The sequence below is a fragment of the Bombus fervidus genome, chromosome 2 (genome assembly GCF_041682495.2).
Source record: "Bombus fervidus isolate BK054 chromosome 2, iyBomFerv1, whole genome shotgun sequence".
NCBI lineage: Eukaryota > Metazoa > Arthropoda > Insecta > Hymenoptera > Apidae > Bombus > Bombus fervidus.
The window spans coordinates 8,963,009-8,988,657 of record NC_091518.1 but is presented as its reverse complement, the minus strand read 5'-3'; the positions used below and the strand labels follow the sequence as shown (position 1 = coordinate 8,988,657).

Below are 25,649 nucleotides of genomic sequence, written 5' to 3'. Positions count from 1 at the left end.
TAGGTCGTTGGACGAAACATACTTGTAGTTCGAAACATCGTTTCATCTTTTGTTTCTTCTCGTAACGAAGCTTATCTAATTGACAGCGTTTCCTATGATTTTCCTCGTAAGTAGATTCACAAATGTGCTATGCGGGAGCAACGAAAAAGCCTATCATGAAATGTTTGAGCCGTTTGGACCGTATAAATAATAATAATCGAATAATAAAATAACAGGAAAAAAGATTTACTTCTATTTCTCGACCTTGGCATTTTAATCGTAAATTTTTACGACTTCGCAATAAACCACGCACATGACCTTTTGGAATTCCTTTCGTTATCTCGTTAACAATTTGACGATAATTGTTTACATCTCGTTTGTACGTACTTAATTGCCATGATATCTTTTTCTTTAATTTTGTAGCATCTTGCAGCCTTATCTTCTTTTCACGTGCTAGATTTTGCGAGAGTTTTAATTAACGATCAACAGTCTTATAACGTAAAAACATAAACGGTTAATTATGAAAAGTCGGTAAGTTGCACGGATGTTGCCCAAAGAAGGTGGAAAGAGAAAAGCAAAACATCGATGATGGAATTGGAAAATATTAAATTTGATTTGACGTTTAGCCGAAAATATCCGCGCGCATCTCGTGCAGTATACCTTCTTATAAGATATTTTTATTTCGTTGTAAAATCAACTATGACGCAAGTGACTACCACGAGATTCCCTTACCATGTAATTTAAGGATCCCACGATATTGTTCTAATTTATCTTTAGTCGACCATCTTACATCTTTGATTCTACGGAATGTCAGTGGAATTCGTTTCTGAAATAACATTTCAGTCAGTAGATCGTTGGTAGAATGATCGCCATTGATTCGTTGATATCACAAACATTATCGTTGCGGTTCGCTACGATTCGCGACAGTTTAATGGTTGTGTTGAAAAACCAAGGAATGGCTGACTAAAGTTTAATAGTTAGAGTAACTGCAAAAGATGAAAAACAAGAGCCCGAAATCTTAGAGAATAACGTAATTTTATTTTACATACAAAGATGTATCACATACAAGGGGAAAATGTGAGATTCTATAATCTTCTAAGGGTTAGAATTAGGCATCGTGTAATCTATATCGCATTCATTTATTGCACACGTATTATCACATACATTCTCTCTCTTTCTCTCTCTCTTCTTTTCCCTCCATTCTTCTATTCTTCTCTCTTTTCCTTCTTTATCATCTTTGTCGTCTCCTCATTCTATTTCCTATTCTAAATTCTCTTTTTGTCATTCTTGTTTTTAAATATCGTTGTTCCTCTTGTTTCCTTAGTTTCCCGGAATATATTATAATAATATTCTGTTAGTAAAAAAATGTCTGATATTATTACGGATCTGCATTTAAGCATTCACGTACAACGTAGCTAACCACGTTGAGCTGGAGTCTAACGGTAAGTTTATGTATCGTTGTCGAAATTGTTATGCACGAAGTATTATACATACATATCTCGAACAGCGATATAATGTCAACGCTCACGATATGAGATTGCAAGAAAACGACTGGTTAGGCGATTAATCGTTTCGAATGCATACAAATTCGATCGTGTAGCTTCGTTGATATGTATCATTTATTCTACGATCAAACACGATCTATTTTGTGCTCTAGATCGTATATGTTTTCAATGGAATCGTTTAGATTGCCGCATAATTTATTAATCGATGCAATTGGCAATTGGGCGATATGGTGACATGCATTTGCGTCTTTGTCGCGCCTTACAACACATTGGTACGACACTGGTTATCATTGATGAGATTTTTAAAGAATTCATTTTCTCTTTAAACATCTTTATATGACCTACAAGGTGGTGGGGGAGCACTCCATATTCCATTTTCTCGACAAGTTGGCTTCCTTACGGGTTCCAATGGTGTAACGTATCCCGGTGAACAAGTTACCTGTTAAGCGATCAACGTGATGAATAAAAAAAGAAAGATGAAAAATTCGATTTAATTCATACACACACACATATATATATATATATATATATATATATATATATATATATAGAGAGATAGATAGATCTATAAATAAGTAGATGAAAATTAGAAAACGAAATTAAGAAACGATAGATTAACCTGTTACCTGTATATTATCACCTGGTTTGTACCAAAATTTAAGAGGTGCGATTCGTCCGTGAGGCGGATCTCCTGGGTAAGGACATCTCACTTTACCTAATGATATGGAAGTGTTATTAGTAACAGAACGAAATAGATCCGTCCATCCGATTAAATACTATGTCCATGGTATGGAAACTTACAAACTGGTGGAGGATGAGACCATGTTCCGTTCTCTGTACATATTATAGAGGCCTCGCCTAACAATTGATGACCAGGCACGCAAGCAAACCTGACAAGTGCACCAACTTTGTACGTACGCGTTTGGTGTTGTTTTCTTCCTGAATTATGGCGATTCGTTTGTTCGATAATACGGCCACTCTTCGGTATCGACGGAGTCGGGCAGATGATTTCTGCAAAATTGCGTTTTTTGTGTTATCGATGTACAATATATATACAGTATATATATACTGCACCTTTTTACGCGAGTAAATAACAGGAAAAGAATTTACGAAGCCTACCCTCGCAACTAGGCGTACTTCCGCTCCACGAACCGTCACCTTGGCACTCTATGGTCTGTGATCCTAATAATCTATGACCCCACATGCAGGCAAATACCGCTCTACGACCAAACGTATTGTTGTATTCGAGAAGTTGCAACCTCGTATCATCGAATTTATCTATAGGTGGGCATACGATTGTTTCGCATCGCGGAATTTCAGCTGACCATTTACCTGGAAAAGTATTTATTAGTGATACCGCTGTCGTCACGATCTCACCTCAACTCTTCCTTTCATCTTTAATTTTGTCCACAGTATTATTTACACATGTATAATCCCTTACCGTTGTATTGACACGTTATACCAGCTGCGCCTTCTAGTTTAAATCCAATTGGACATTCGAACGTTGCTCCGTGACCCATACGTGCACCTTCGATCTTACCGATTAACGGTGGTTTGGGTAGGTTCAAAACGGGACACTGAACATCTGCAAATATGACAATGCATTTATTTCGTCTGATAATCGTTCGCTCGTACTGGAAAATAGAAATTTGCAAAAGGGGAAGGGAGAACAAAGAAAAGGGTAATTGAACTTACCCACAACGTGGACACGTATGGAGTTGGATAATCCACGAGGTGTAGAGCACGTGTAAACTCCTGAATCTTGCGTTTTCGCATAATATATCGATAATCGATACTTCCAGTCTCTTTCACGAGCAGCAATCGCCCATCCTGAATTGTCGAAAAGATTGTTACAATGACTAGAACTGTACTATGCGATTGTTAGTTGTCGATCCTAATGATCCTTAACGTGCTCGTCCAATCCCTCGTACTCGAAGGAAGAACTAAAACGTTAATCACGATATCGTTTCCCTTATGAATCTTGTCTTTTTCTTTGTCTTTCGATCGGCAAAGCCAAACATTTCAACATAAAACGAAACTTTTATCTAGCTTTTTGCTACACGTATGCGATAAGCGTCGAAATATCATCGTATAAATATGACCGATGTAATCGTATAAACTATTACAAGAATCGATTGGGAACCCATACATAGACCGATGTCCACGCTATTATGTTAATTTTTCTGAATTAAATTTGGCAAACAATGGTTGACCTCATTATGCATTGTATATATGTATATATAATCAACCTAGTAAACATCTCTTAATTAAAAGCGTCTCAACATACAACTGAAGAAAATTATCTTACAATTGTAGGAGACAATTTATTTATACATACGTATACGACAATTCGTACGCTCTGTATCGCAATGCGCAATTCGCAATAAAACGTCGACGATCGTTAGAAGCCTTACCGGTCAAGTATTGACGAAATGTCGAGGTCCAAGTCCATTCGGGATTACCAAGTTTTCTAGCGAATAGGCATTCTAGGTGAAGAATGCTTCCAGGATAAACGGCGAGAGCACCAGATGGCTCGACAGCAGCTGAACCGGCCGGTAATCCAAATACGATCGTTGGCGGTACATCCTCTGTTTCTCCTCGAACAATCAACGAGAGGAGAAATATTAAATGGAACAGGATTTCGTTTCGTTTTCTGATGGGTAAGGAAATTGCCGAAATGGGAAGAGAATTCCGAATAGCTAGGTCTTTCAACTTTATAAGGCTGTGCCCTAATTGGACGTCCCATAGCGTCAAGTGCGACAATACGACAGTGTTCATAAATATGTATGTTAATCGCATAATGAAATAGGACAGCGGTGGAGGTTGAAGAGGATAACCAGTTGATCGTAGGACAGTGCGATGAAGGAAAATCCAATGTAGCAGAGGGAAGATTCATAAGCCACTTGAGACGATCGCACAACAGAGCCACAGCAAAATAGGATCACTTCCCCTTCGTATGGGTCAGAAGATGATCAAGTCAGACGACGAAACCTTTTGAAATTTGAAAATTTTTTAATGTTAATACACATTTCATTAATACAATAGTGAGATTTTCCTAATTAAAACTAGACCAAACAGGATAAAAATTGGCAATGCTACACCATCCATATATAATACTTCTACATGAAGTTTACTAGAAAATCTTACAACGTGGATCCACGTATATCCAAGTATATTAAATCTGAGTATTACATTAAAGTATATTGTTTAGTACTACTTTTATATGTTTATACACATTTTATAATATGAAAATGAAATGTAGAAAGTGATACAAAAACGCTTCATTGAGAAGTAAGTTTTGCAAATAGCTTTTCTAGCTACTTTGTACTAGCTACTTTTTGTACTTTAAAAATCAATAAAGTATGATTTCTACTGGTAAAGTACGTAGTTTAGACCTTGTTGGCGGACCATGCGAAGAAGGATCAAATTTCAATCAACTGCAGTGACGAATACAACATTGTCGCATTGCACATGTTGTCACTCTGGACGCGGCCATAAAACATGCTATGTTCGTTTGGACTCGTGCTAATCGGTCCTATACGATCGTCGTTGTACAACGTACAATTAAGATACATAGAATAGTACATACCAGACGTAGATATTTCCAATGATTGTCACACCTACGTATACGAGCCGATATATTTTAACCAATAGTTTCTATCGCGTTTCTGCGATCAATTACCTTATCTTGTAATTTTTGTAAAAAATTACGAATAAGTAACGAATTATACAGGTAAGGGGGATTACAAGAAATTAGAAATAGGAGAAATATTAATTTACTAACCGGTATAATTTGAAATCGCTGTCGTTGGAGTACAAGAGGGTAGTTTCCCGCTCCAACTTGCATTACGACAATGCAACAGAGGATCACCGACGAGCTTGTATTTGCCAAGTTCTCTGCATCTTACCGTCACCCGTTCTCCGTGTGGTACAGTGATCTTGTCTACCTAGTGACAATAGTGCACATGATCGTGTTTATTCTAACAACTTATTTGACGAAACTGTAGAAAAGTTACGTCCTCTCTGATTTCGATAATTTTTGAATATGTTGTAAAGCTTAACATTTTGAACACCAATTTCCTGCGCATGCATCAATCGTTACATAAGCTGACGGTCATAATTTCCGAGATGTTTGCAAAAAATTATCTTCTGTTTATATATACAAACGAGGGTGAGACGAGCTTGTGGTAAGGCCCATGCACAATTGAATATGCGAGACTGTAAAAATGTCTATTATATTTGAATGAGAAATGAATATCATCTAGTGAGGCAGCTGGCAACGCTTGTGTTATACGATAACAAATATTTCATTTTGTAAAATAATATCAATTATTCGTTCCCCTATTATATTTCTAATTAATTTGTTATTATTTTACACAAGCGTTGTCAGATTGAAAAGCTGACACAAACTCAAATACCAAACATAAAGTCCAAAATATTAATGATATTCATTTTTAATTGAGTTATAACAAGTATTTCTTATAATCTAGCATATACAATTGTGCACGGGGCTTTAAACGTGTATGCCTTTACGAATGCACAGTTATGGACAGAATTCACTGTAGTGGTATCGATGGTTTCTTGCGAATACCTTGGAAACTATGATCGATCGACGGCTAAATGTACAGGAAAAAGTTTTTCAGAGTGTTAATTTCTACAACATATCCAAAAATCATCAAAATCGGAGAAGATGTAGCTTTTCTACAGTTTCACCATTTATTTTCATTATTCTCGGGAAGAAGGCGAGCTATAGCTAATCAGATCAAGCTAAACAAAGTAAAGAATGAAATACTATAATTGTTGAAGGAAATATATCGATGTTATTCCCCTCTATTCTCGTAACGAATCAGAAACACATTCAAAAGGCTAATGTCACAGGCAACAACTTACAGATATTGTAATATTCTTGTAGGTCACGATTAAAAACGGATGTAATCCTTCAAGTTTACAACCTCTATGAAATCCGTCGGAATCTGGAAAGAGATTATAGTTAACAATGCAACAAAAAATATGGATTAAAATGACTAACAATAGAAGATGACAATAATTATGAAAATAATACATTCTTAATTACTGATATCTTAAGGTTAGATTTTTTCTTTTGTGGTAGTATACTGCCTGCTATTTGTAAGAAGCCGATAAAACAGATTTTTGAAACAATTTTTATCGATCGGAAACACGAAGCACGTGTTCATCAGGGCATCGTGTGTATTTACGAGTAGTATTTGCTGTATGACGCATGCTCAGCGTGGTTTCACTGGACGTTCAATAATAGAGGTAACCGCTTTCGAAAGTACCCAGACAACTTTATCGATCCGACAATTTCGTTCGTAGAAAAGCATTCGGTTGAATAACATTTTTCGTCGGATCTACGTCACGTTAATTTGTCTTTTCGAACGGTCTTCATGGTCATTACAATGAAATTATTATTCCACCATCACACATGGGATCTACTCGTATTTGAAAACATCCATCTTACCGACAATGCACTACGGTTTTACAGATTTTTGATAGTTTCGCGACGTAAAGATAACATTAATATGTGATTCTATCTTGCCGGCAAGTTCATCTATTTGCATTTCGTCAAAGGCAGATAATGCGCGAAGTGATTTCTACACTTTCAATTACTTTCAAGTGGTATTTCCCTCGCAGAATTTATCGCAGCATACACTCACCTATTTGTTTCGCCGTGCAAAAAGTAACCGTTGTTACAAGCCCAAGTAACAAAACATAAAATCCTACACTCAGTTTCATACCATGCGCGCTTTCAAAGAATTTCCTTGTTCTTTCTTTCTCGATGGACATACTGTTGGTTTTTGCATATCAAAACGAAATGTTATTCGATTCACTACACTGGAACTTGATTTCGATGATAATTTCGCATCGAGAGTGGCTGGAATTTTCGTAACTCGGAAAATCGTTTGTTTTGTTCTTTGGCATTCTGTTTCACAAGCATAGTAAATTGCACGTATACGGATGGCAAAGATTCAACGTCACTGGAAAATGGAAAAAGAAATAAATCGAGGGAGAAGAAATGGTTTACGTGTGACAGAAATACGAACGCACCTGAGTTTCGAAGATTGACCAACTGACCGAAAAAACACGTATATAGTCCGCGAGGAATGATCAGCGGTAGAACCAACGTCACCACTACCTTCATCGCTACGCTCGTAAACGATGCGTACCACCACTCGCGGAATTACGGGGTGAGACGTTAGAAGGCAGCTTCGCCAGTGTAGCTTACTTGCAAAAGCGCAGGCGTGTAACTGACACATGTTACATCATACTTCTGTATTCAACACATGTGTACACGGAAAGCTTTCCAAAATTTTTGTTTCATCTTTAAACGATTTTACACATTTTGTAATATTCTTCTTCCTTTCGCATTCCACTTTCGTTTTTTGGTTTACGCTTGGAATTCTCAGCCTCTACATGTGTTTTCAAGAATTATGCTTCCCAAGTCCTCCTCCCAAACACATTTCGATGGATTACCGAATCTGGGATTTCCGAATCTGAAGTGCGTTCTGAAGGTTTACGTTTGAATCTTTGGACACCTAATCGGCGATCAGAATGGTCAGATCTAGGATTTTCGATAGCGAAATACGATTGCTTCCGCGGTCGTCAAGGTTTTAGGACGCTTTTGTGATCTGTAAAGTGGTGCCGCCCGTGGACTATCCGCGAAGCTGGTCGAGGGGTCGCAACAGAGATTTTCGGATCTCAAAGGGCAAATTCAAGGGTCATGTTTGAGATTTTGCCAACCCAAATATGTTTACTGGAATTTTTGTCCCTAAGTCTGTTTTAAAGAGTCACATTTGATATTATCGAAACCAAAGTGCATTTTAAATTGTCATAACCTGGATATTCGATATTCAAGTGCATTTCGAAGGGTCACGTTTGGCATTTTCAATATCAAGTACATTTTAAATGGTCATGTCTTCGATGGTAATTCTTGTAAATGTACTTAGGAGACGAAAATCTCAAACGTAAAGCTTAAAAATGTACTCAAGAGCTGAACATTTCAAGCATATGCCTTTAATAATACACTTAGGAATCGAAAAACTCTAACCGTATGTCAGACATAGATGGCTTGGTGTGACAGAGAAAGTATGGATGGGTTGAGATACAACAGGGCCGAAGAGGATCCTTAACGTTATTTCTTGAGCGATAGATAGGCTTGTTTGCTGTTCCGACAGGTTTTCGTCAGCTAAATCTAAGTAACAAATATAAGAAAACTTTACGTTGCTTTCGTACTCAGCCATCACGTTGCTAGGTTCGTACTTCGACAAAGAACAAAATGAGTACAAATGCTGTTTTTTACGATGCGATTATGAGTGTCGTCGATGATCGAGACGAATTGCAGTCTCATTGATGGGGTACGCGAGCACGTAGTAGTTGTATTGTGCCAGATTTATGGATCTGAGATTTATAGATTTTGCAAAAATTATTGAAATAATCGTCTCCTGATCAAGCAGAGAACGAATCTTTACTGATTAGCCGGATGTAGAACAATTATAGAAACTTGAACATTGTCTTGTCGGATGCGTCGAGTTTAAAGAAGTCACGTAATCACTAATCACGTAATCAAACGTAATCTAATGTAATCAAACGGAATTAAACGAAGATCACTGAAAAATTACAATATTTACAATATTTATAATATTGGAAATCAACTGTAAATTAATAAAATGAATTATATATATTATAATAATAATAAACTATATGTATTATATAATATATTTTTACAAAAATTTTAATTTCTATAAAAGTCCAGAACACGTCGATTGATATATAATAATCATATGTAATCGTGGCGGAAAGTAAATTAACGCTCCCGCAAAAAGTTTAAATGTAAGATCGTTAACTTATTTTCTGATGCGACTGTGTATGTAGTTTTAATTAAAATAATACAGCTTACTTTAATATCATTTTAATACAGTTATCACAAAAACTATTTAATTTTATCGTATAAAATTTTTCATATCTTCGATCATTGTAAAGCTGCTTCTTCGTTTCCTCTCTTTCAAATAAACCATTAATCTTATTGTTACAATTATTATATATTTTTAGACAAAAATTTTGTTTTTCTTATTAACTCGATAACATGCTAACCATTAATAGTCGATAGCCACAATTAGTTATCCAGTAAATACCGTAGTAAAAATAGCAACTTACTTTAATCACTACTCTCGCATACTGCCAATAATAATGATATTACATCATCTATTATCATGGTCATTTGAGCAATTTTTCCATACACAAAATTGCCATTATTCTCACGTTCAACTCGATTATAATCTGCAACCACTCGCGAGAAAATCTATCGGTTGTTTGATCATTTCTCGTACGATAACAATAGGTACGATAGCAAATGAACAAATAAAGATATCAGCTAACCACATAGAAACGCTGAAACCACAGCAACCGAGGAGGATCAGTCATAAATTTGTCGAATACTACGTTGAATCTCTAAGACCATAAGGAAATTTTTATTTAGTATGCATGTACCGCCATGCCTTCATTATCTTTTAATAAGAAGTACACGATTCGTTCACCAGAGCGCTTCGAGGGCTTAGATTCGTTAGGCAGACTGACGTTGTACTTTCGGCTGTCAATCATTGTCGTGCTTCGGTCTCTGCTATTTTTCTCTTCAAACTGTACGATTTACTTAAATCACGGTAAGTAACACATATTTTCACAGTAATTTTCACTTCAGTAACTTCTCTGACGATATATCGAAATAACAAGATAACGAATAAGCGATCAAAACCAGAGAACGATTGGACGACGAGAATTACGAACGCAACAAAGCAGACGATCTACGATAATAAACATTACCAACGATATGCATATATAAAATAGAGTTGCATAATGAGTTTCGGCACCAGGTTGATTCGTTAGTGAAGTTTTAAGTTACAATATGAATGTCTCTCTCTCTCTCTCTCCCTTGTCGATATTTTAACGAACAAATCTATCCTGTACACTAGTGGTTACTTTTTAATATTCTTCTCAGCGCTAGTTCTTTGATACTGAACAGACATTTGTTCGATGAAAAGAGATACAGTATTTTGTAGTATATTCATGATGCAACTTCGAAATCCGTTTAAGCTTATTGGATTAGTTCGGTCGGAATCACAGTTCGAACGGGAGGAGCCGTTTAAAAATCCAATATTCTGCCAGATCGATTTTCATTAAGACAGTGAGGCTCGTTAATGCCAGATTCGTTGGATTTTTTCCAGTCGATGAGAAGAAAATACTGTTGTACCATTTGTACCTGATGTGATATTTCAGTCCAGCCCGTTACAAGTTCTCTCCCCTTCTCCTCCCTACCCATTTGTTTGGCATATAACAGGTTTGTTGACACGTTCGGAAATCATAAAGGATTTTATGGGTTATCTAACTTTCCAATTTCCGCCTTTACGGCGGCTACAAATGAGTCGACTAAATTAATCGAGTAGACTCGTTCGGAGCTGTCCTTAGAGAACAAGCTTGCTATGCAAATTGACAGATCATACTTTATCAAGTAAAAAGATAACCAAGATGCTATTTGTAGAATTACCTGCTTAGTGTTATCTATAAAATATCTATAAAATTGTGTATTTATTTATTATTTATTCTGAGCTTATATCTTCTCCGTGGTTACATAAAAGAATTACTACCAACTACATTGATGTGTTAGCATTCAAAAAGAGAATTTTTAAAATAAGCTATCAATTCGGGAATTATCTGTAAAGCATAATCCATAAAAAATACATACAAATGATATATTTATGTATTATTATTTTGAGATCATGTTTAAATGAAAAAGTTTGTCGATAATGGCATTGATTCATTACTATTTAAATTAGCAATTTTAGAAACAGATTAAATACATTTCTATATTTAAAGAACAGTAGGATGTTTGCACGATTATAGATTAAATCTAAATTTGTTTTAGAGAGCCGCCTGCTGCAACATAATAAAAATATTCATATTGAATTATATAACAATGTAATTAAATTATACAATTATATTTTAAAAACTACATAATATTAAAAAGAAAAGAAAATACATATAATAATATACTGATCAGAATTAATTTTATTTTATGTGATATGTGAATTATTGCCGGATTTTTTCTATTGTGTTAAAGGATATAAACTTACACGGAGAGTTTGTATGGCCGGTTTTTACTCTTGCTATCACAAATTGACGTTTCCTGTTGAGTGATAAAGCTGGGTATATTTCAAAGAAATTATTTTTTATATTTTTATGAGTTCTAATTGACTAAGAATTTGTTTTAAAACTAATTTTTTACTAATTATTTTTTATGAGTGATTCTTCAATTCTTTTTGTTTTTAATAAACTACAGTGTTTAATCAATTTTATATCAGTTCTGAAGTTTACTGGAGCAATTTTTTTACTTTTCTTTCATTTCTACAAATACCGTTAACTGATAAAGCTAATTCAAATAAAGTGTGTATTTGTTTGGTTATGTAGAATTTCGTTTCATTTTTCTGTAATAAGTAATTGATATTCCCAATTTTGCAATTATAATTATCTATAGTGTAATTCTTTTACAATATACATATTATTCTCTATTATTTTTCTATAAGTATATTTATTATAATAAGCTCTTGAAATGGCATAAAGTAATCGAATGTTATACCACCTATTTCATTTTAGACAATTGTACATTTTATGCTTGATTATCTATTAATATATTAGTTTAAAAATTATTATTAATTATTATCTAGCACAGTAAATGGTCAATTATCCGAGTCAATTGGGACCGAGGTAGTTCGGAAGATCGAATTATTCGGATAATATCGAACAAGTTTAAATAATGAAACGTGCACCATGTACTTAGCTAGTTGATAACTATACGAATGAAGCTTAACATTATTTATTGGATAGAAGAATATTACTGCTGTAACTTGAAATGTAGTACAAATTACGCAAAATATTAATTAATTTTTGAAGAAATACTTTGAAGAAAAACATTTATTACATCTGTAGTATGAAGATTGGGGTTAGGTTTACGTATGTAGATACGTATCTCCCTTTAGATGAATAAAAAAGAAACAAATATATACATCAGTAACAAGAAATAGTAATTCGACACAGTTAATGTTAAGATAGTTTATTTTTTAAAATAATAATCATTCCGGTTCCAAGAACTGGTGCTGATAGCGACGATGCAATATAGATTCTGTGAATAGACGATTCGTACAATCGAACTGTACTTTGATAGTATTAGGTTGCCCCAAAGGTTTCTTCCGTTTTATAAGGAAATAATAGATGCACAACATTTTTTGTTTTATATTATTTTATTGAATTATGTATGATCCATTTTGTTCTATTGGAACAACCTTATAGTTTTTAGTTGTAAAAAATAACTTATAATTTACAATGTACATGTTATATAGTAAACTCTTCAAGTTTAAGTTCACAATTCGTTCCAGGAGGCCGATCGATTTTCAGTTGTTCGAACTTTAACTAGTTCAATTCATTTAAAATAACGTAAATTGAATTAATCCGTTCCAGACATTCAACACGTATTTGATATAAGACATTTGAAATGCCTATTTCTAAAGAACATATTGGTATATAATAAAAGAAACAAGTTTAATAATCGGAAATTTTTATTTATATACATGTACATAAAATATTTCATAATATCGCTTAATTAATAATTTTTCTGCAGTCTGTTAATTGAGAGAGAGCTGTACGAGTAGAGGTAAGGCCTGGGTAAGACGAGGCCTTTCTTCTCTTTCTTCTTCTTAGCTAGCATTTTGCTCGTCTGACCCGGGTTTGAGCAGAAAGATAAGGCGACCATGTGACGGTTACATGACGGTGACTCTGTCTCTTTGTTAGAACTTTGACTTTTCGTTCGAGTTTAAGAGCTGAATTTTCTTTCACATTTTTACTCGAACTTGGAGATTCCACTTTATTATCGGTATTTTTACAAAATATTTTGTAAGATATATAGAACGTAAGATATATAAAATATAGAAAAAATGCTCCATGTTTTGATAGATCAGAAGAATTTTGCATTTCCACGATTATCATTTTCGCTTTACTATCTGGCAAACAACTTTTTTAAAATATTGTAACACGATATGCTTCTTGAGAACATTTTATTCCGTTACAAATATGAGAATATTGTTTGCAAATATAATTTGACTAGTTAAAGATACCAAAGATTATTATTTTAATTTTATCATAGTACACTATATATATACGTATGTATATAGCTAATTACAAATAAATAAAATTGATACTTTTAGTATACGAAATTAATAGAATTAATCAAGTAATTTGAATGTGAAACACGAAAAATATAATTGAAATTAAATAAAATGTTAAAGAAAATGGCAAATTAATTTTCGGAATTGCGTTAACACGCAAGCGACGCGATGCGATGCAATCTCGCTACAATATCGCCAGTGTCAGGCATTATGTATCGGTTAACATCTTTTTGCTTTCATCCAGTAATTCGATTTCGTCGTTCAGTCCCCTTTTGCAAATGTATGTATATTCTCCACTTGACAACTATCCTGGAATCTCGATACGTGGCTATGGCCTTACGGCCTTCTTACAAGATTACCCACACCAACATAGTAATCGTTTTGTTTTCTGGACAACTACACGCAGGATAGAAAGCGTCGTGTTGCTATCGCGGTCGCGAATCATTTACCACTTTACCTCTATCTATATCGATAGATCTCAAATACATATTTCTAAAGATGTAAAACATTTGTGTATAGACTAATTATTATGTAACAAATTACAATAGATTATTACGATTATTATGAAATATTTATTCGTTGAATCGTTTGAGTTCTTAAGGAACTCGTTTAATCAGTCGATCGTATTTTTCCATTTGTAATTTATGATTTATTGTAATTTACATTTTACTGTAAATTCATTAAATTCACACGTAGCACAGTTTAAATAATCTTCTTTATTCTAATCAATTATTTTTATCGATTATTAACAATCTTAAAACAAATACACATGTATATACGATGTAGCATATAGAACGTAGGTGCTAAATTTTATTTCTATAAATTATTATCGATTCAAATTATATTACGATTTTCAAGAAAATTTATATCCGATATATTAGAATTTTATGTAGATATTGAATTTTACTATTTTTAGTGTACCTATATATGTATATGTATACAAAATTTTACAGTAAAATTTTATACACGTACCGAATTTTCTTACATATTTACTTTATATGATAGACTTTATATTGAGAGATCTCGTTAATCTTTGTCATTAAAAATAAAAATGTCCTTAAACATATGCAGTCAGAGGTCTAAAGAAACAGAAAAATGCTATTTAAAGCATTCTAAGACAGATGCTCAGTGTTCTTTCAATTTTAAAATACAAATCAAAATTGAACAACGAATTATTAACGTATGAAGAATTCAATGTTGAGAAATTCAATTGCATATCTTATCAGGTATTTAAATGAGGCTTAACGAAGGTTAATGTATGGAAGCCGAAAATAAAAGGTATCAGTCGACTGAAGCTTATTACGTACCTACTTTTTAGATTTATTAAGCATATCAATAAGATAATTCGTCGTAACTTCCAAGTTCACATATTTTTTTACGTTTAATGCCAATGACCGTGACTCGATAGTGATATTAAGACGTCAAAGTAACATTAAAAAAGAGAAGAAAAGATACAAAATTGTTTTCCCTCGAGTAACAGAGTATTTAAAAACACATTGAAAGGTTTCGATCTTTCCGAGGTTACCTCTATCTTCCACGAAGATGACCACATACGTATGTGTATACTTTTAACTATTAGTATATCTTCTACTTGGTATTAAAGTGAATTCAATAGCTTACATTGACAGAGTAACACGAAGAAAATGTCCATCGTTAAAAATTCATTATTTCAATCATTAGAAAAAAGAATATACGTAATATGATACGCATTTAGATATTTGAACTGCAATAGGCATTCGTTGTATTTATTACAAGGAAAAAAATGAAACCATATCAAACATTGATCCTCCAATCGATATAGAAGATATGTATCGATTAATTTTACGTCTAAACTAATATCGTATCTTTCGAGTATTACAAAACGTTCACATCCATTTTAGTAGCAAATAATAGCACGTAATAATTACTTAATCCATCACATAGATATTCTCATTTTTGAATCGCATCTGTCATCGATTCGATAATATAGCAATATAATAAAACCTAAATCGATAACGTGCAATTATGCAGGATTTTTAACGTATATTTATATACCGCTCGTTGCTTCCATCAACGATGGTATCTATTTAATGCAAAGTTAAATTATTACATAAACGATGAATAGCTAACAATAGCTGGCAAACAATCACTTTCCCTTTCGAGAATTATTGCCACACATTTGCAAGAAATTATGGCGTAATTCTTCCTTTCTAACCATTTGACTAATCGAACATCTCGGAAACTAAGGCCAAGCAGAGTTATACGTATAGGAAAAAGTTGTTGAAAACGTTGATCTTTACAACGTATTGATGGAGAATGGAAATAGAAATCGGTGAGGTAATTGTAAATATGTAATTACCTCCTTTTCTTTTTCCTGTCTACTTCCAAGCTATTTTTTCTTCTATTTGCATTTGTTGTATGACATCTAAATTTGTATAACAAATGTTTCTACACCTACGTGTTGAAGTGAAACGGGTGTATTCTCTGTTTTGCTCGTGTTTACTCGGTGGCTGTGAGACGAACCACTCCGACACCGTGCATACTTGCCTGTTTATTTCTGCGTGTGTGATTATTATCGAACTACTTACTACTGTTATTGTAGAATATGCTGTTACACTAGTAGATTACGATCGCGACCAAAATTACAAGCACTTGCACGTTACCTGTGTTATCGAAACACATCGAATCTGTTTGACTGATAACAGGCGAAGAGGAATTGATGTTAAATTATGATCCGTCATAAGATAATAGAAAATATTTCGTTCAAAGTACACGTAATATCGAAAGATAATTATAATTAAATCATAACCGTCAGTAGTTAAGATAAAATGCACGCAACGTGATATCTTTTTTGTTATTTTGAAAAATGAAAGGTTTTATTCAAATTTTAAAACTAATTTTCGTGTCAAGAAATTTGGTAAACAGTAAAACGCAGTCTGAAAATCTTTACTTAGAACGTTTAGATAAATGTCCTATAAAACGATACGTTATTGTTACGTTATAATTAATATAAAAGTATATGAAGTGCCGAATGCAAGTATAACAACATCCATTTATGAATTTATTTCTATAGCTAAGAGCTTGCCGAGAAAGTATTTTCTAACAATTGGGTATTCAAGCAGTTTCGCTTCTCAGAAGATGCATATAAGAATTTCATTCGCCATGACAAAAAGTTTATTATACCTCACTTTCACTGTCTCACTTTATAACGTTACACACGATACATACTATTCGCAATTAAGTAGGTCCTTTCATATGTTGTTTCTTCGTTTTTAGATCTAGCGACCTAGATTATGTACTTTATATTTATGTACTTTATACTATATTACATATCCGATTTTAAGGACCTGTCACGTGACAATACAACAAATATAACACCAAAACAGTTACATAAGTTAGCTATGTAGAAATAATAAGGAAATAAAAGAAATATTAATTTACAATTTAAAATCTCGAAAAATGTTAACATACATAAAAACAGCTATATAGAAATACGAAGAAACTATGGTATGCGACGATAATGCCATAGAAATACGCAATTACAAAGAGAAAAGAGAAGGTTGAATTCCGTAGCTTGGTATATAGCAATTACCAACTGTATCATACAGAGACGAATAAAAATAATAAGAAAATAAAAGAAGTAATAATTTGCAATTTTAAATCTCGAAAAAAGTTAACTTACATTAAAGGAGCTATGTAGAAATGCAACGATAATACCATAGAAATAAGCAATTACAAAGAGGAAAGAGAAGGTTGAATTCCGTAGCTTGGTATCTAGCAATTACCAACTGTATCATACAGAGACGAATAAAAATAATAAGAAGATAAAAGAAATAATAATTTGCAATTTTAAATCTCGAAAAATGTTAACTTACATAAAAACAGTTATATAGAAATACGAAGAAACTATGGTATGCGACGATAATGCCATAGCAATACGCAATTACAAAGAGTAAAGAGAAGGTTGAATTCCGTAGCTTGGTATCTAGCAATTACCAACTCTACGATATAGAGATGTATTAATAACGAATTTAATATTAATTAATAAACAATATAATATTCTTAATAAGGAATTTAATATTCTTTCTATCGGAGCATTACGATACAGCATTCGATCTTTCTCCCGACAAACTTATAAATTGCTCTGGACAAATATTTCTATGTTTAAAGTAGATACTCGAGGAGCAAGGCGGAATAATCACACGTGGTGGAACGCGTAAATCTTTCGTAACGGTTTGCTCCAGTTTATTTCCAGTATGTGCCGGCAAGTCGTACACGTCAGTCATAAGATACATCTCGATCTCGATGCAACAACCGTCCCGCAACTCGTGCCACGAAAACGGTGTACCTTCGTCTTTCAAGTAATTAATCCCGAGGCTAAAATTGAAGACGTTTCATAATTGGAGAAGGGGTCACGACAACGAGCTTGAAAAACTGGCAGCGCAGCGCCGTGCGTCGTTCAATTGACCATCATTCAATTTGATTCGTGTCAGTAAACAACTAGCGCAAACAATAGTCGTGTGGCCGAAATCCTTTCGAAAAAGTAAGTTTCTCTTTATTTTGATAAATATCTCTCCTTCGTTGCGACAATTTCAAATGAATACACAGCTGTATATATATTCAATTATATATTCAATAATTCGACGAGATAATTGAAATCCTGGGTTCTAACATTCAATGATTTACGAGAGAGAATAAAATAAAAGATAGTTTAAATTATAGTTTGTCGTAAATGGTATATATTCATCGTGGTAGGTTTATTAGACGCTTCTAATATTTTCTATCGTCTTGTCTGCTTTTTACGTTTATAATAATATACACATAGAAGAACGTTTTAATACCGCTTTGTTCTATTCATCACAGACAGAGGAAGCTTTGTTTTAAATGTGAATGCATTGGTTTTGTTCGGTGTTAGCGTTAAGTCCATTTAACCAGTCAACCGCGTTTGACGAGTATACACGTCAAATAAAAGCTTTGTTTCGTCGTATAAAATAAAATATTCCCAATTACTATAAAAAATCCAAATTTTAGTAAGAAGAAATGAAAACGTTATTTAGTGGTATGTTTACTTTATATCGCCAGTAAAACTGCTATGCATTTTACGAACAAAAATTGGATTATTTTCTTTGCTATATCGGTTATTCCTCGTATAATGTATTGCTCTTTACAAACTGAGTTGGTTATTTTCCCCGTTATATTGGGTATGCTCGAATTGCTTGTGCAATCTTGTCTCCTTACAAATTGGATGGATATTTTGCCGTGTATTACCCGATAACAATTGAAATATAATGTAATAAGTATAATATGATTAAGTTTTTTGGCCGAATGTGTTGAACAAATTATTGAGAATTGTACGATTCTACAAACACAAACTTCGAAAGTTGGTCGATCAATCAACAAGTTCAACTGCAAAACTTACTGTTATCGACTTAATGTTATAAACTAATTTGGATTTTCTTGTATTTGTCTGTTAATTTACTTGGGAAAAATTGGAAAATATATTTGCCCAGTTTATTGTATTTTACCACATTTACCTGTATATTTACTTAGTATACTTCGACGAGTATACTCGTCACGAAGAAATGGCAGTATTTTTTGTTGCGACGAGTATATTCGTTATGCGTAAAAAGGATTAAAACAATCATTTCGTTACAACTTAATTCTATATTATAACAGCCACACGTACGCCGTGCTTGACGAGTATACTCGTCATTGCTTACTTTTTGCGACACATCCTAGATACACTTTTCAAAGAGACCGCAACTGCTAATTGGTTAAAATAACAAATATATACTATTATAATAAATAATAATTTTTTCATCTACGACATAAGTTGCTTCATATTTATACATTTCCCATTCTCTGTCTTACGAATCGCGAAGCTAAAGAATTTCGTACAAACGTGAAATACTAAATATAATGAGTTCCCCTTTTTTTTATCTCCAACAGAATAAAAATTTGCAGGAAATGATATAGGTCTCTGTTTGTCGAAAGAAAGATAAGTTCTTCGAATAAACTTGTGATATTTTGCGAAAAAGCACCTACGTGTTTTTAGTACAATGAAGAATAAAAAATCGACTTCATTCAGTTTTGATTGTAAGCAAGTTCGATAGGTTTGGTATTGAAGCTACACGCAACAATGCCATAATGTATGTTACACGCATAATATCAAAATGATAATTTATACGAAATTCAAACGACGTTCGATTCGTTTCACTTCCATTTCTAGCGTGCGAGTTCAATTGAAAACATTGGACAGGTTCGTTGCATCCTGATAAGGAATATATATCGACTATCGAACAATCAATTTCTTTATGATACCTCTAACATTATCGCTACGCGACGAAACGCGACGATCGATTGATATTTCGTTGATTGCGCTATTACCTAAGCGCGCGAGCGCGAGTGCAATACTGCTAAGGGACAACATAGTGATAACCAACGTGGTGAAAAAATATGCAATACCATAGTTGGTAAGTGTACAGGTACACGAGTGTCAATTTTAAACACTCCTTTTATATCTGTTACATTAGGCATAATCATATTAGGTTGTTCTAAAAGTTTCTTTCCTTTTGTAAGGAAATAATAGATGCATGATATTTTTTGTTTTATATTATTTTATTGAATCATGTATGATTCATGTTATTCTACTACCACATAGTGGATTGTATATAATTCAATAAAATATTATAACGTCGTTCCACTACAATAAAGTGAATTGTATATAATTCAATAAAATAATATAACGTTGTTTTAATACAATAAAATGAATGGTACATAATTCAATAAAATAACATAACGTTGTTCTACTACAATAAAATGGATCGTACATAATTCAATAAAATAATATAATGTTGTTCTACTACAATAAAATGAATTGTACGTAATTGAATAAAATAATATAATGTTGTTCCACTACAATAAAGTGAATTGTACATAATTCAATAAAATAATATAACGTTGTTTTAATACAATAAAATGGATCGTACATAATTCTGTAAAATAATATAACGTTGTTCTATTACAATAAAGTGAATCCTACATAATTCAATAAAATAATATTACTTCCTTTTAAAATAAAAGGATTTTTTGGAACAACCTAATATAATCTCGAAAAGTACAAATTCTACTAACGATTCGTTTGTTATTTATCAAGTAATTCGTTTCATAGTTTCTTTAAGCAAGGTTATAACTCTAACTCAAAGTTATAACATTATGTATCTTAAATTTTAAATCTGAAAAACCTTTAACCCTGAACGTACAACACGTACGAGAAATAGTACGTATATCTATGGACACAGAAAAAATATGATAAATTCGCTTGTGTCAATTTTCTGACTTTTTCTAGTGTACTTGGTTTACAGTTTAAAACAGTATTTTAAAAACAATAATATAGTTAACGTTATAAGAATCGATATTTCTGAAATATCCGTGAAAGTGACAGACACACATACATATGTAAGTATACATATTTACTCACAAAATATATAAGAGAATAAAAATAAATTAATTAAGTAACAGATACACTCATAGGATCGATGATAACATATGGAATTTTAAAATTACTCTCTTGTCAAACGAAGTAAAAAAAATGCACAATTTATCACGTTTCTTTCGTTATATATGTACATATGTATACCTAAATAATAATCTAACTGTTCGTAATAATGAAGTAACAATCGTTACCAGAAAATGCTTAATTAGTTTTCTGGTTTTAAGTGACGTTTACTTGTTAAAAATAAAATAAAACAAACTAAAAAATGAATAAAGAAAGAGCTAAACGCGTAATTACTTAATACATAATTAATTTAAATTAATACGCGAATGAAAATGTTGTATGTATAACATAATGGAAAAAAGTTATTCACTGGTACCGTCAAAAAAAAAAAAAAAAAAAAAAAAAAATAAAGACAACCGTAGATTCACTGTGAAGAAAGTATTTCATCGAAATCTTCGTTATCATTATCTTTGTATTCTATTTATAATACGCACAGCACAAACGAACGTTAGTTAATAAATTGCAAATAGAGTACACGCTCTGTGTATTATCGTAAACGTAGATCCGAAAGAGTGCAAAAAGGTCAGAAGCACGATAGAAAGCAAGGCCATGGGAATTCAAAAATAGCCAATAAGGCAATACGGGATACCGTAACGCGTCAGTACCTTCAGCTGGAACAATTTACACGTCGAAGTTTATTTAGGGGAAAAAGCTATCGTCGAATGATATTATTTCGAAACTGGTAAGATAATCGATCTCACGGTTCATAGCTTGTAGCCGCAGAAATCGACGATATCCATACGGTATACGTGGTATACCAGCGATAAGGCATTGAGCATACAAACTATCAAGACTATAACTTTCAGTTTGATACAGCACGTGCTGCGAGAGGTTTTACGATATACGTATTTTCCCGTGTAGCGTTTCGCTCGAGAATAAAAATACGAAAAATTGTATATATGTATGCAAGTACGTACGTAGCTATGTATATTATTCGGACAAAAGCGGAATAACTTTTTTAAGATCGGCGACTTGCATTCTTTTCGACAAGTTTTTTAATTAATTTGCTAGTCGAGGCGTGAAGAATATGTTGGAAGAATTGCGATTAGTCGGTGTCGCGAAGGAAATAATAAAGTTCACTTTCTCTATCGAATTTATTTCTATTTAACCGAATCGATACAGTTTCGCTGACTTATGTCGATACACACACGATGCTAATTTTAACGATACGAAGTAAAGGAAAAAAGGAAACTTCATAAGTGAACAAGGGGAATACTATTCGTGTTAGTAGGTACCGCGTTAACTTTCTAACGTATCTCTATATGAAAGTTACACGCTGCATATCGAATACTATTTTATCTGCATATTAGATTATATTTCGATTATTGTCTCAGTAAAAGACAAATCTCCCTTTAAATCTGTAATTTTCTAGAAGGATTATAGAACGAAAATATTATAAAAGTATATGTTCGAACGTGTAGTTATCTAACGTTCAAATTTATGTGGCATTTATTTTCAGAATACTCGCTCTGCAATCGATCGGTTATCGATAACTTAATTATATCTAATTATAACTAATTATCGATTTTCTAAAACGATTATGAAATCATACTATATATTACTCACATGTAAAGGCGCGTTTCAAACGTAATAATTACGCATATGTATTTATTTCGCATTTATTTTCAGAACAATCTGTGGCAGATGTTACGACGTAAAATTCACGGAATCGACATCAGGAGAAGCGCGTAAGGAGGAAAATAGGTGGTAACGGTGCCAAGAGAATCCTGAATTTTGCAAAAAACGAGTGCAACGCATTCTCCGGATGCGACGAATCCGTTCAGCGGCTGTTCACGCTGGTAATTCTAGTCGGTTATCCAGTTCTCCGTGGGCATTAGAACAGTGCAGTTCACACGCAGTCCACGCTGTTACGTTACTTTTGACTCCGTCCTGAATTCGTCCCGTCTCGTTTCAACTAACTAACCAGTCGGCGCACGAGTGAAATATTTTTCAAGCGGAAGAAAGGATTTGCGAAAAGGAACATTACGAGAATATCGAAGTAGCGAAAGAGAAAAACAGTGACATTTCGATAGCGAAATTAGATCGACAAACGATACGTTAAACACGCCTTAGAAATGAGTTGGAAATGCTAAAAGGACAGATACTTAAAAGCTGATGGACATTGAGAAAGAAATAAAATCAAGGCGATTTTAACGCGAATCGCGGTTAGACAGATCGGCTAACGAGAAGACGACTGAAGAAACAAGTTTGCTAAGACGAAAAACGAAAGATGGCGAGCGTAGATAAAAATCTCGAGGAGCTGATGATGCATCTCGGCGAATTTGGTAAATACCAATGCTGGCAATTCAGCTTGCACATTCTCGGCGCATTGACTGCCGGTCTGCATATGCTGACCTTACTCACAGTCGCTGCAGTGCCACCGCACACGTGCAATGTTCCTCGATCCACGTTTCCGACAGAATCGTTTAATTTCACATCTCCAACATGGAACTCCTCTATCGCGTTTGACGACGTTCCCCGAGCGGTGGACGCGTGCCACTATTTGGACGTGAACAACGTTACGAAGGAGTGCGACTCGTGGACCTACGACACGGAGTACTTCCAATCGTCGCGCGGAATGGAATGGAATTTCGTTTGCTCGCAGCGATGGATGGGCGCAGCAGCGCAGTCCTCCTACATGTTCGGCGTGTTTATCGGAGCCGTAACGCTGGGCAGTTTGGCCGACAAGTACGGCAGAAAGATAATATTCTACGTGTCTGCTGTTGCCCAACTTGTTTTCGGAGTGACCGTAGCTTTGGTGAACAAGTACTACGTTTTCCTCATCCTCAGATTTCTATACGGTATCTTCGGTTCGGCTGGCGCTTACATAACAGGATTCGTCCTGACGATGGAACTGGTCGGAGCAACAAAGAGGACCGTTTGCGGAATAATGTTTCAACTGGCGTTCGCCGTTGGGTTCATGCTAGTAGCTGTTTGGGGTGCCGTGATTAAGGACAGAATGTGGCTGCAAATCGTCTACGGCCTTCACAGCGTGCTTCTCATCGGCCACTGGTGGCTCATGGACGAATCTCCACGATGGCTGTGGGCTCAAGGCCGCGTCAGCGAAGCGCTTACTATCATACGAAAAGGTCTGAAGATGAATGGCAACAACGTAGATATAGATACGGGAAAATTGATCAGCGAAGGGAAGATACGGCAGATGGATCAAGAGGAACAAGGTTCTTACGGAGCCTTGGATCTCTTCAAGACTCCGAATCTCCGAAAGAAAACGTTAAACGTATGTCTGAATTGGTTCGCCAATTCCATCGTCTACTATGGGCTGTCATTGAACGCAGGAAATCTCGTTGGAAATCCATTTCTGATGCTGTTCCTCAGCGGTTTGGTGGAATTACCTTCGTACCTGCTAATGTGCTTCCTAATGGACCGCACCGGAAGAAGATGCCTGGTCAGTACGTTCATGTTGATCGGCGGCGTGTGCTGTATAATCGCCTCCAGCATCCCGACTGGTACTGATACAGCTGCCACCATAATCGTAACCATCGTCCTGTTCGGCAAAGCTTGCATAGCTGGCTCCTTCGCGGTTATTTACAACTACACGGCCGAACTGTTCCCTACGGTAGTAAGAAATACCGCCTTGGGAATAGGCTCTATGTGCGCTCGTTTCAGCGGAGCTCTCACACCGTTGATAATGCTGTTGGATTCTCTGAATCCCAAAGTGCCTGCGGTACTCTTCGGTTTCGTCGCCCTGGTATCTGGTTTCTTATCGTTGTATCTGCCGGAGACTGTGAATCAGCCGATGCCTGAAACTATCGAGGATGGTGAGAATTTTGGCAAGCACGACACCTGTTTCGCTATGTATTTGCGCTCGGGCAGAAAAACCAGCGCCGCTTACGAAGCTACACAACTTACGCAACTCACCGTCGACACAGATGAGAAGGAGAAGCTGAATGAAGGAGGAAGCCCCAAGGAAAATTCCCACTAGAGAGCATCCGTTGTCATTCTTTTTTATTCTTATAGAAATCTTCAAAAACATTCCTACTATCGTCGATTTGTTTCTCGATTTACGTTTAACTCGACTGGACTATAAGCAGGTAAAACTGTGACGAGCGCGAGAGTACATATCGCGATTGAATTATTTTCCTAATCCTATACGATTCTAATCGTAAAATATGGCAGAAAGTTTTACCGGTAAATTTTCAACTTCTCGCGACCATCGTAAAATAATCCTTATTAAAACATTGATCCATTAAATATCGATATACGTACGTGTATTTACGTGCTACATTGGTTCACCACAGTATTCGTAGCAATCGAAGTTTACTAATTTTCCATAAACTCGTATACGTACAGGATACGGTCGAGTAACATGTATAAGGGAGCACGAAGTGATTCATTATGAAAGAATAAGAACGAAGTATGGAATAAAATTTTTTCATTTAA

General features: G+C 34.4%; 4 protein-coding genes across 8 annotated transcripts in view; 2 read left to right on the top strand and 2 right to left on the bottom strand.

Moving 5' to 3' along the window:
• Positions 1 to 953, bottom strand: part of LOC139994670 (uncharacterized) — a 3,804-nt gene extending 2,851 nt beyond the window's left edge. The window contains exons 1-3 of the mRNA XM_072017547.1: positions 712 to 953; positions 230 to 432; positions 23 to 127 (exon numbers count right to left, since the gene is read on the bottom strand). Of these exons, the coding sequence (XP_071873648.1) occupies positions 23 to 127; positions 230 to 432; positions 712 to 817 (414 nt within the window). The 5' untranslated portion in view covers positions 818 to 953. The remainder of the gene's footprint in view (positions 1 to 22; positions 128 to 229; positions 433 to 711) is intronic.
• LOC139994638 (uncharacterized) overlaps positions 1 to 25,649 on the top strand; it is a 59,332-nt gene that overhangs the window by 31,553 nt on the left and 2,130 nt on the right. The window lies entirely within an intron of this gene.
• LOC139994652 (organic cation transporter protein) overlaps positions 1 to 25,649 on the top strand; it is a 26,046-nt gene extending 397 nt beyond the window's left edge. The window contains exons 1-3 of one of the 4 annotated variants that reach the window (XM_072017505.1): positions 9,937 to 10,159; positions 18,053 to 18,233; positions 22,878 to 25,649. In XM_072017505.1, coding sequence (XP_071873606.1) covers positions 23,479 to 25,191 — 1,713 coding nt within the window. In that variant the 5' untranslated portion in view covers positions 9,937 to 10,159; positions 18,053 to 18,233; positions 22,878 to 23,478 and the 3' untranslated portion in view covers positions 25,192 to 25,649. Of the gene's footprint in view, positions 1 to 9,936; positions 10,160 to 18,052; positions 18,234 to 21,767; positions 22,158 to 22,877 lie in introns of those variants that run through there. The other 3 variants (XM_072017514.1, XM_072017534.1, XM_072017524.1) reach the window with 3 other exon arrangements.
• On the bottom strand, positions 996 to 8,384 carry Hig (locomotion-related protein hikaru genki). 2 transcript variants are annotated; one of them, XM_072017580.1, is made up of 11 exons: positions 7,551 to 8,384; positions 7,160 to 7,480; positions 6,375 to 6,457; positions 5,269 to 5,431; positions 3,899 to 4,081; positions 3,180 to 3,314; positions 2,926 to 3,069; positions 2,604 to 2,816; positions 2,286 to 2,495; positions 2,111 to 2,199; positions 996 to 1,923 (listed from the first exon to the last, which is right to left on the bottom strand). In XM_072017580.1, the coding sequence occupies exons 2-11, from the start codon at positions 7,287 to 7,289 to the stop codon at positions 1,807 to 1,809; spliced, it is 1,467 nt and encodes a 488-aa protein (XP_071873681.1). In that variant the 5' UTR covers positions 7,290 to 7,480; positions 7,551 to 8,384; the 3' UTR covers positions 996 to 1,806. The 2 variants fall into 2 exon arrangements, with proteins under 2 accessions (XP_071873681.1, XP_071873690.1); XM_072017589.1 differs by having other exon boundaries at positions 3,899 to 4,072; positions 7,551 to 8,363.